Source organism: Sinocyclocheilus grahami, unplaced genomic scaffold (genome assembly GCF_001515645.1).
Source record: "Sinocyclocheilus grahami isolate Dianchi unplaced genomic scaffold, SAMN03320097.WGS_v1.1 scaffold1203.1, whole genome shotgun sequence".
Taxonomy (NCBI): domain Eukaryota; kingdom Metazoa; phylum Chordata; class Actinopteri; order Cypriniformes; family Cyprinidae; genus Sinocyclocheilus; species Sinocyclocheilus grahami.
Window position 1 is genome coordinate 180,441 of NW_015506382.1, and position 12,741 is coordinate 193,181.

Sequence of the window (12,741 nt, forward strand, 5' to 3'; positions counted from 1 at the left end):
TATATATATATATATATATAAAGAGAGAGAGAGAGAGAGAGAGAGGCATGGTCTCATATGTTTGCCCAAGACCATATGGACATTCTACAACACTTCTGGGAAAATGCTAGACAAAAGTTAAACTTTTTGTCAAAAATGCACAAATGTTTTGTTTAGTGGAAAAAGTGCCTCAACTCCAAAACCTCTTCCCAACTGTGAAGAATGTTGGATGGAGTATCATGGTTTTACACTGCTTTGCTGCACGAGGGTCTGAACACTTATGTGGCGGGCCTAGCGGGGAGATGCAGGGAAAGCTGAAGCTACCACATCAATCCCCCAGTGGGTTATGGCCATGCACCACCACCCACAGAATCAAGAAAGAGCTATCAATCTGTCTGTCCAGACTGGGTGAGGTTTCCAGTGTTGAGTCAAATTAAGATGCAGGCTCCACTCCTGGTGCCTTTCCGTCAATTCCTTTAAATTTAATCTTTGCAACCATACTCCATTTGAAACCCAAAGACTAATGGTTCCTACATGTTATTCACATCGGCACTAATGATGTTTGACTTCGCCAGTCAGAGATCACTAAAAATAACATTAAAGAGGTGTGTGAACTTGCAAGTTCGATGTCAGACACTGTAATATGTTCTGGTCCCCTCCCTGCTTACCGTGGTGATGAGATACATAGCAGACTGTCGTCACTCAATGGCTGGATGTCTAAGTGGTGCCCGCAAGGGGGTCTGAATACTTTCCGTACCCACTGTATATACCTGTGATGGAGATTTACCGCTGATTACAGAACCGGCTTTACTCATAAGATGCGCGTTAAATATCGCATGCGATTTATCGTGCAGCCCTAATCTAAACCAACAACATGTTTACTAGATCCCACACTAAACTATTGAAAGAGTTGTTACCTAGAGCAGAAGAGCATCTTCTCAATATTATTAATTCATCTCTATCTCTAGGTTATGTTCCAAAACCATTTAAGATAGCAGTTATTAAGCCTCTCATTAAGAAACCGCAACTTGATTCAAATTAATTGGCAAATTACAGACCCATTTCAAATCTTCCGTTTGTCTAAAATATTAGAACAATTTGTGTCCACTCAATTGTACTCCTTCCTGCAAAAACAATGATATCTATGAAAAATTTCAGTCAGGATTCAGGCCTCATCATAGCACAGAAACTGTGCTTGTTAAAATTACAAATAACTTACTTCTAGCTTCTGACCAAGGATGTCTCTCAATACTAGTTTTACTTGATCTTAGTGTTGCTTTCGACAAGATAGACCATGACATACTCCTAGGCGACTACAAAATTACACTGGTATTCAGGGACATGCATTACGGTGGTTTATATCGTACCGAGCTGACGTTACTATTTTGTCTACTTAAAATGGTGAAAAATCCAAGTTAACATCAGTAAATTATCGGGAGCTGCAAGGATCCGTGTTAGGCCCTCTTTGTTATTTTCAATATACATGCTGCCTTTTGGCAACATTATTAGAAAACATGGAATTAGTTTCCACTGCTATACCGATGATAGTCAGTTATATATTTCATCACGACCAAATTAAATTTATAAACTATCCACGTTGACAGAACGTGTTAAAGATATAAAACAATGGATGACCAGTAATTTTCTTCTAATAAATTCAGACAAGACTGAGGTATTACTTACTGGACCAAAAACCTGCACACAGAATATCTTAGAATACAGTTTGCAACTAGAAGGATGTACTGTTATGTCATCATCTGCAGTTAAAGACCTGGGTGTTATATTAGACAGCAACTTATCTTTTGAAAACCATATTTCATATGTTACAAAAACAGCCTTCTTCCACCTCAGAAACATTGCTAAGCTACGGAAACGTGTTATCTGTTTCTAACGCAGAAAAGCTAGTTCATACATTCATGACCTCTCGACTAGATTACTGTAATGCACTACTGCTGGTTGCCCTGCATCATCAATAAACAAGCTACAGTTAGTCCAAAATGCAGCTGCTAGAGTTCTTACCAGGTCAAACAATATGATCATATTACCCCCAATTTTATCATCTCTACACTGGTTACCTATTAAGTTCCGTATTGATTTCTAAATATTTCTACTGACCTATAAGGCACTAAATGGTTTAGCTCCTGTACGTTTAACTGATATTCTTATGCCCTACAATCCATCATGCTCTCTAAGGTCACAAAACTCTGGACTTTTAGTAGTACCTAGGATATCTAGTCCACTAAAGGAGGGAGATCATTTTCCCATCTGTCTCCTAAACTCTGGTATAGTCTTCCTGATAATGTCCAGGGCTCAAACACACTTTCTCTGTTTAAATCTAGATTAAAGACATCTCTTCAGCCAAGCATTCGCATAATGAATCTCAATCTCACCTTGTTCCCAGTTAGATCAGATAAAAGTCACAAACATATTTTTTGCTTGAAACGTTATAAACAGCAGCTCGAGGTAACTAGAGATTATGCGCGATGACCCAAGACTTCAGATGACCCAACACCTTTGAAGAGATGATGCTGAGCCCTGCGAGGACCCCAGACAACGCCAACTTGAATCGACATGCACAGCTGCCAAAATTTCTCTATATTGTAATAATTATAATCACACATGTAATAATTGCTTCAATTAGCTTCTGCCTAAAATGTTAGCTAGCTGTATGATTCCATTATCTTGAACTGTTCATTTGTGAAATAAACATTCACTTCTGCTTTGATACATGCATTTTCTGTAAAGCTGCTTTGAAAAATTGTGTATTGTGAAAAGCACTATACAAATAAATTTTAATCGAATTAAATATAAATAAAGGTGACCCAAATCACACAAGTAATACCAAATAAAGAGTGGCTGAATGATGCTGTGGCATAACATAAATAGGGATGTGCTATCAAGTAGGGCTGCACAATTAATCGTGGACAAATTAAAAATGTTAGTTTCAATTTAACATTATAATAATAAATTTTTTATTTTTTTAAAAAAAGAAGAAACCAATTCAATGTATAGTTGACATTTGAGGCTTAATACTATAGAAAAGCAATACAAGTTTTTCAGTTAGAATGTTTTCAGCTTGTTTTTTTCATAGAAAAATGGCATGCAGTTGCTTCAAACAATGGTATAAACATCATTCAATGTAAATTGTGATAATCATAATTAATATTGGAATTACAATTTCAAGGAAATAATCGACAATTATTATTTTTGTCATAATCGTGCAGCCCTACTATCAAGACAATATTAATAAACTGAAACAGATTTTGTGGGGAGAAATCCCAAAAATAAGTGGGCAAAAGTCTACAAATGGTAGATGTGGAGGTTTTGCTGCTAAAGGAGGCTACAAGTTACTAAATCCAAGGTTTCACTTACTTTCTCCACCCTGCACTGTGAATCATTACTCAATGTGTTTAATGTAAATACAATGCACATTTGTGTGTTATTGTGTAGTCAGATTGCATTTATCTATAATTGGGAGTTAAAAAAAGATCAGACTACATGTCATGAGTGAAATTCAGATATTTTTAAAAGGCTCACAAACTTATTCTTGCCACCTTATGCACAACCACACATACCTTACTGCCTACATATATTGTTAAAACAAAACAGCTTTTGACAAAAACAATTCTTCAACAATAATGAAATTCACATAACATTTTCTAAAAGCAAAGAACAGTTTATGTATGGGCTGAAGTGTCAGTTCAGTGTCCTTTATTTAAACTAGGCTTAACATTAACCATGGGAGAAGCAAGTGATCCAATTTCTGTTAAAACATTTGTAACAATTAGTATATTGGGATAATATTTAATATTTCCTGTCCCACCATTCATTAATGAACCTATCAATGGTACTATCCCTAGAGAATAGATTTTGCGCTGTACTTACCAAACCTTTAGACTTGTGCATCCAGCGGAGATGTGGCTTAGTGCTGTCACATGGTTCCATGATAATCTGTTTTTCCTGAGGAGCGAAACAGGAAGTGTTCTGTCGAAGCATCCTTAACCAGGTGTAGCTGAAGTGTTGACTCTGCGAGGCATGAGAAAACAGAAACAGTTTTTATGATGCAGTGTATTTACAATGAAAGATTATACAGGAAAATTGAATATACACATTAATAAAACATGTGATTTGGATTTACCTTATTTGTGTGTTCACATTTATCAAATAATAAAACGTCATTGAGAAATACCAAACATTTTCTGGTTCCAACATTGAAAATCTGAAAAAATAAATAAATACACTTTAGTTTAGTTTAGTTCAACTTTATTGTCTGTCCAGATTTCCTGAACAGAAATTCATCTTTGACACTGGCATAGAAAATACATCCTAACAAATAATACTACACATTCACATATCACATAAAAAACAAAACAAATAATAATAATACAATACAATATATATGTATGCCCACACATATGCATACACATGTGTACACACACCTAACCAGAAATATACCTCATGATAATACCTCAATTAAGAATGAGGTTTGTTTATGAATGAGGTTATGTTTGTAAGATTAGTAACATAGAAGTATTAGGTGTATTCAGTGAATAAATTATCTTTGTGGAGTGATAGTGGTATAAAGTTTTTTTTTCTACCTACCAGTCCTTCTGCTTTGACCAGAGGGGCATCCAGATCTGGGTAGACATTCTCCAAGTACCATTTAAAGCTTTTACACTCAAGTTTTTTTCTCAGCTCAATCTGTTCTGTCAGATTTCCTATCTCAGTCACACTTTTGTCCAGCAGGTGGTGGTAACCATGGCCATAAAACAGCTCTTTATAGTCATCTAGCCACACCTCTGCAACCCTGGCCAAGTTTCTTTCGACTGTCTTCACACGGTTTTTGGGGAACTTGTAAGGGTTATCACCACGGAAGATGTGGCCGACACGTGAACAGGGAATGATTTCAATCTCGCCACCACACATCCAGATCTACAGCACAAATAACACATTACCTGCTGCCATTGGGGAACAATTATTTCAGACTGTAAAAATTATTATTTTTTTATTTAAGGTCCATAAACTAACAAAAAGCTGAGACATTATTATGTTGTATGTAATGTAGCCTATGTATGTAATGCTCAAAATGCATGTAAACTTGATTTACTGAAGGGAAGCTTAAAAGTGGTCTGCTTTTGACTCATTAACTCTCACATTCCATCCTAACACTGCATGCACATTAAAAGTTAAAAATGTCTGAACATTTGGCTTATTTACCTTGAAAGAGATTTCCATGTTTTCCCCACCCCAGACATCCAGGCCTGGGTCATATGCCCCCAGCTCATAGAAATAGCTCTTGTCCATAGAGAAAAGACCCCCTGCCATAACAGGACACCTGTGCAAGAAAAGAAAAAGAAAAACACACTGTCACCTTTAACTGCAGTTTACATTTACATTTAGACATTTAGGAGATGCTTTTATCCAAAGCGACTTACAAATTAGGACAATGGAAGCAATCAAAATCAACAAAAGAGCAATGATATACAAGTGATATACCAAGTCTCAGTTAGCTTAATGCAGTACACATAGCAAGTTTAAAAAAAAAATCATATAATAAATAAAAAGAAAACCGATAGAACAGAAAAAGAATAGAGCAAGCTAGTGTTAGAGGCCTTTTTTGCTTTTGTTAATTGAATAATAAATAAAAAGAAAACAAATAGATAGAATTAAAAAAGATTAGAGAAGCAAGTGTTAGTTTTTTTTTTTAAGAAAACAAGCAGTTAGTAAATAAATAGAGTGCAAGTCTAAAAGGAGCAAGTTTTAGAATTAGATTTGTACTAATTTAGATTTGTATTTTTTTATTATTATTATTATAATTTTTTACATATTTACAACATAAATGCAGTACAACCTATAATTAGAACTAACATTATACTGAAACTACTACATATAGTATTCTCGATAGTTAATTTGTTAGTGTGCATTAAACATGCTTAAACATGAATACCAATTATACAGTCACGCAATAATGATGTTCCATTCATGTTTGTTCCATGTCTTGAACACTGGGGCAGACCAGGCTAAAAATTTAACTTTTAAACCTTTTGTCATCCTAATAACAAACAGAACGCTGCATAATGGAGTGCAGCATATCAGTGCAAAAATTTCAAATATTGGGGGAGACAATTTGGCCATTTCTAATTATTGTGATCAATGTCAATGTCTATGGTGGTTACGGCCCTGGTTTGTTATAAGAATCAGTTGTTCACAGTACTTTTTTTGTTTGTTTGTTTCACTGTAAGCTTTCTGAAGACCCTTATTGTTTTTTTGTAAATTGACTATATTAAACTATCAAACTATATTAAAGTAACATGAATATATCATATAGTCAACCTTTTGAACAATTTACACACATTTTAATCTATGAGAACTAAAAGGATTTATTTTCCTGTGGCTCTTCCTGGTGGACAATGTTAGTATTACGGCCTTCATCTCTGTCATTCCTATTGATATAAAATGGTTGATATTTTAGAAACTGCTGTTACCCTCTGAGCAAATTCATGAAATTTAACAGATGTCCTCAACAGTTGTCCATGTGTAAGCTTTGTGAACTGCATTCACAACATTCACAATATTTGTGGCGACACAAATATATTGGCCTATATGTCTGCAACATCAGTAACATTTTATAATAAGGTTCCATTTGTTAACATTAACTACATCAGTTAACATTAACTCACAATGAAAAATACTTGTAAAGCATTTAATAATCTCAGTTCATATTAATTGCAATATTTACTAATACATTATTAAAATCCAAAGTTTTATCTGTGCATATTAATTATTGGACCTGATCTAACATGAACTAACAATGAACAGTTGTACTTTTAATGTTAACAAAGATTAATAAATACTGTAACAAATGTATTGCTCATTGTTAGTTAATATTAGTTAATGTATTAATTATCATTAACTAATTAACCTTTTTATAAAGTGTTACCAAATTATCAACATTGTTTTGATTGTCAGGGGCATCTCAAGATGGTGAATACTCAAATTTTTTTTTTTAAATAACTCAAAATGGTGGAAAACTTCACAGATAAATAAATAAATACATGAATAACTGATTCAGAGGCACTGAAGGAATTGGAAGAGAGATTAATTTTGACCATTATAGTTCCAGAGTTATTAGCAAAAACACACATACGGAATAACCTTGTGGTCGATTCTCACCAAATTTAATAAACACGTTAAAGCAATAATTCACCCAAAAATGAAAATTTGCTCAAAATTGACTTGGCTTCAGGTCATCTAAGATGTAGATGAGTTTGATTCTTCATCGGAACAGATTTGGAGAAATTAAGCATTATATCGCTTGCTCACCAATGGATCCTCTGCAGTGAATGGGTGCTGTCAGAATGAGAGTTTAAATAGCTGATAACAACATCACAATAATCCACAAGTAATCGACACGACTCCAGTCCATCAATTAATGTCTTGTGAAGTGAAAAGCAGTATGTTTGTAAAAAACATAGATATTTTAAATTATGAATTACGAATAGAGTACTCGTATTTTAGCCTGATGCAATGCAAGGGTTTGAAGTTAAAAACATCTTGATTTATTTGTTAATCACAACCCACATCTTTTCACTTCACTAGATGTCAATTGATGGACTGGAGTCATGCCAATTACTTGTGGATTATTATGATGCTTTTATCAGCTGTTTGGACTGACGGCACCCATTTACTGGAGAGGATACAATAGTGAACAAGTGATGCAATGCTTTAATTTGTTCTGATGAAGAACAAGACATTATGCATTGCCTGTAAATTTTCAGCATTTTTTCTTTAACCTGCCAAATTTCATGATGATCTGCCATTCAGATATAATGTTATAAGGTGCTCAGTTTTGATTGGCTGCTGATGGCGACGTTTGTTTGTTTATCAGTCGACAAAATCAAGGGGAAATAATAATCTGATTTTCATTTGGGAAAATTAATTTTTAAAGGGGTCATATGATGCTGCTAAAAAGAAGATTATTTTGTGTATTTGGTGTATTGTAGTTTATGCGGTTTAAGGTTAAAAAAACACATTATTTTCCACATACTGTACATCATTGTTTCTCCTCTATGCCCTGCCTTTCTGAAACACGTCGATTTTTACAAAGCTCATCGGTCTGAAAAGCGAGGTGTGCTCTGATTGGCCAGCTATCCAGTGCATTATGATTGGCCAAATACCTTGTGTGTGTGATGGCCGGTGCGACGAGACAAAAACATTAAAAGACAGTATAAGTCATTATAATCTGTAATTATGTCCCCACTGGATGCAACAAATGCCTCGTTTATAATGGCTTTTAATGTTTTTGTCTCGTCGCACCGGCCATCACAAACGAGGTATTTGGCCAATCACAATGCACTGGATAGCTGGCCAATCAGAGCACACCTCGCTTTTCAGACCGATGAGCTTTGTAAAAATCGACATGTAAAGTAAACATAAACATCGCGCCGAGTAAACATAAAACCATGTCTGCATTTGTGATCGGAGAAATGACAAACAACAAGTGCTACTCTACACTGCCCAAAAAACTCGCGTTTGAATCGTCAGTGGCAAATTCTTTAAATATAAAAAACGTACTTACAGTCTGTGAGTCAGAACAGCCAGCATTGTAGTCTACTCTCAGGATCAGGAAACAGTACTCCATAAAATGCGCTGGACACATCTGAATATTTGGGTTAAACTGTTCTGGAACGGTGTTGTAAATACAACTTAACCACCGATTTCTAGTCGTGTCCTCTTTTGGAAGACCAAACAAAGTAGTTTCGCTTTCACAATGAAACAGCGTCACACACCTTGAGTGAGCGGAGGCCGGAGGCCTAGAGTGAGCCGCGGCCTAGAGTGAGCGACGGCCGGCTTGAGTGAGCAGAGGCTGGCGGGCTTGAGAACGGTGCGGCCGGCGGATTCGACGAAGGAGCATCCGGCAGGCTTGCGGCAACCACATGTGACGACCCCGGGCTGGACTCCGCTTCGTCCACGGTGAAAGCCGATCCGGCGATCCACAGCGCGTATTCCCTCAGCGACCAGCACGGATCAGCTCTAGGCATGACGAAGCGGATATCGTCCTCTTTTGGAAGGCCAACCAAAGTAGTTTCGCTTTCACAACGAAACATAGCGTCTCCACAACATGGCGGCGGCGGCAACAATACTACAGCGAGAATAAAAGTTACGCCTTCTTTCTTTGTGTGAACATTTGGGTGGCGTTACGCAAATCTTCCCACATCGTGACGTAGACATGTGGGGGCATGTTAGAACGAGCCGTTTTAGGTAGGCGTGGTTAAACCTTAACTTTTATAAAGAATATCTCTTTGGATTTGAGACTTTAGTCTTTGCAACTTTACAGATCTTCTTTATGAACCAAGAGCTTGTAACACTTCAAAGAGAAAGGAAAAATTTAAATCGCATCATATGACCCCTTTAACAACTCTTTCTGTTGGCATACAGATTTTAACAGAAGATAATACAACTTGTGAATAACTGTGTTCGTAATGAATCGGGTGATTCTGTAAAACCCTCTAAAATATAAAACACTTGTTGTCTTTGTAACCTGTAAAAAGTACAACTAAACTAATCAAAGAACAAATCTTAACAAATAAATAAACATAATTTTGAGTCACTGCGATCACAAACCTCATCATTATGGTACAAATTTGAAAGATGTCCTTAATATTATACATAAAATTACAAGAGACAGCAAATCTGATTGGCCAACTTGCAATGAATATATATTGTGTGTGCCATTTCGTTGATGTTAACCTGATGGGGTCTGAATCCTTGACCTGGTTCTTTCTAATATATTCCTGAGGTAGCGCGCTCCAGCCAAACACCAGCGGCCATCTGAAAATGCCTCTTTGGAAGTTATCAACAAGCATGTAACTGCGTAGACAAAAAAATAAATGAATACATTGTAGTGCATGAATTTGAACAGTTCAGTGCAGCAGTGGAGGAAAGATACATTGGAAGGGATATTGAGTCTCATAGGGACATGGATATGTGCTACGGTAATGTAGCACCATAGTATATTTTGTGCCTTGTACAAAATGGGGAGCACAATATTTATTTAAATGCATGACTGAATATACTTCATTACCTCATGTCCTTATCACTGATGACCTCAATAACAGGACAGACCACTTTTTTGCGGTCCAGGTAAATTCTTTCTAACAGTGGCTCCAGCCACCCCACATTACACTCAACGTGAGAGTCCAGGAATGTCAACACTTCACCTGCAGATAAAACAACATCAGCTAAAACAACCAATAAGGCCAAACACTGTTTATAATAGAAATAACAGAAATGTCTATGCTATGTATTCCAAACAGATTAAGCACAGATCCATGGACTGAAGCTTTGCCGCTAAACTGAATTGAATTGAAAGTGAGTGTACAGTACCTGTAGCAGCGGAGGCCCCTGCTATCCTGGCTCTGATTAGGCCTTGTCTCTCTTTCAGACGGATGATTCGTACTTTAGGGAACTGAGACATATAAACATCCAACTGTTCCTTCAGGTAGTCTACAGGAGAAACAAAAATCCAGAAATGTGAGGACTAACATACCTTCAAAATTTTTTCTTCAAATTGGAGGTTCTTTTCTCTCTTTTATGACAATTTTAAAGCAAAAATGCTTGAAAAATCATTTTCTTTAGATTTTAAAGATCACAATATAATAACGTTTTACTTTAATTTTATTTATCTTATCCCACCATTTATCTTATTTTATAAAAAAATCCCCTGTTCAGACTTTTTAACTTCCGTTTTGAAAGAAATGTATAGTAAAATCAAGAAACCTCTACTTTACGTTATTTTTAATTCATTAGGTGTACAATTTATTTTTACAACAATTAATTGAGGCTTCAACAACCACACAAATGTACTCATTTAAAAATCTTTTTTTTCATATTTGGTATCAGAGGTGCTTTCTTTATCACGCTGACAGCATACTACATACTGTGTCAAATTATAGTCTTTTAAAAACACTTCTCACAACATTTGTGCTATGTACCATTCGATTAACTTGATTTAGCTGTGTTTGAATGCAAGAACGCATTCAATGTACATTTCAAATTCCCCCAATCACACATTATAACAAAATTCTCTTGAAGAATGAATGATGACATCCACACTTATATTTTTATTTTAGGATTTGTGATGTGTTGTCATAGATTAAGCAAGTACAGTTTGAAAAAGATTTACTTTTCAGAATTTCAAATGAGCAAAGGTGTACCTTAGAATTAACTACCTACTGTATGGATATCTGTGAAACATAAGCTTGTTTTGGACCATGTTTACCCCTGTATTTAGTGCTGCTCACTTGTAAGTTTGGATCAACCAAAATGGATTTCAATACTATGTATAAAGCTTTTAACTTATGCTTTTAACTATTAGATGAATCCTGTCTAACTCACTTGATTCAAATAATTTCTTTAAAATGTGAGCAAATTCCTCAAACCTTTGGTTAGGGCTGGACGATATGGCCAAAATTTATATCACAATACATTTCTTAATTTCGGTCGATACGATATAATGCCGATATCGATATGAACACTATTTAAAAAAGCCTCGTAATAACTGCCAAGAACGCCCACAACAGATGTCTGTCTAACAAACTTATGAAAAATGAATTTGGCAAGTCTATGACACTTCATATATAACCATATAATACCATATAATACTTTAGAAAAATAACCAGCACAAATATATTAATGTTCAACTTTTATTTGTATTTAGCCTTCATACAAACAAGAAATGTGAAATCACTGTCAAATAATGTCTCAGACTCACCTTATTAATTATTAATATGTTTAACTTACTATAGGCTAACATACACTACCAGTCAAAAGTTTTTGAACAGTAAGATTTTTAATGTTTTTAAAGAATTATCTTCTGCTCAATTTTAAAATGCAATTTATTCCTGTGATTTCAAAGCTATATATTTTTAGCATCATTACTCCAGTCAGATGATCCTTCAGAAATCATTCTAATATTATGATTTGCTGCTTAAAAATCATTTATGATGTTGAAAACAGCCGAGTAGAATTTTTTCAGGCTTCTTTGATGAATAGAAAGTTCAGAAGAACAGCATTTATCTGAAATAGAAATCTTTTGTAACATTATAAATGTCTTTATCATCACTTATGATCAATTTAAAGCATCCTTGCTAAATAAAAGTACTCATTTCTATAATTTCTCCCCCCCACCCAAAAAAAAAAAAAGAAAGAAAAAATAAATCATACTGACTCCAAGCTTTTGAACAGAATAGTGTTTAATATTACAAAAGCTTTTTATTTCAGATAAATGCTGATCTTTGGATCTTTCTATTCATCAAAGAATTCTGATTTTTTTTTTTACTGTTTTAAAACTGTTTTAAATATTGATAATCAGCAAATCGGCATATTAGAATGATTTCTGGATCATGTGACACTGAAGACTGGAGTAATGATATCATTCTAATATTATGATTTGCTGCTTAAAAATCATTTATGATGTTGAAAACAGCCGAGTAGAATTTTTTCAGGCTTCTTTGATGAATAGAAAGTTCAGAAGAACAGCATTTATCTGAAATAGAAATCTTTTGTAACATTATAAATGTCTTTATCATCACTTATGATCAATTTAAAGCATCCTTGCTAAATAAAAGTACTCATTTCTATAATTTCTCCCCCCCACCCAAAAAAAAAAAAAGAAAGAAAAAATAAATCATACTGACTCCAAGCTTTTGAACAGAATAGTGTTTAATATTACAAAAGCTTTTTATTTCAGATAAATGTTGA

General features: G+C 34.9%; 1 protein-coding gene across 2 annotated transcripts in view; it reads right to left on the reverse strand.

The window, feature by feature from the left end:
• The window catches only part of LOC107567978 (polypeptide N-acetylgalactosaminyltransferase 5-like), a 19,302-nt gene that overhangs the window by 3,633 nt on the left and 2,928 nt on the right, over positions 1-12,741 (reverse strand). For both annotated transcript variants that reach the window (XM_016253806.1, XM_016253805.1), the window contains 7 exons: positions 10,366-10,485; positions 10,064-10,199; positions 9,730-9,849; positions 5,197-5,314; positions 4,582-4,911; positions 4,118-4,198; positions 3,865-4,005 (listed from right to left, as the gene is read on the reverse strand). In XM_016253806.1, coding sequence (XP_016109292.1) covers positions 3,865-4,005; positions 4,118-4,198; positions 4,582-4,911; positions 5,197-5,314; positions 9,730-9,849; positions 10,064-10,199; positions 10,366-10,485 — 1,046 coding nt within the window. The remainder of the gene's footprint in view (positions 1-3,864; positions 4,006-4,117; positions 4,199-4,581; positions 4,912-5,196; positions 5,315-9,729; positions 9,850-10,063; positions 10,200-10,365; positions 10,486-12,741) is intronic.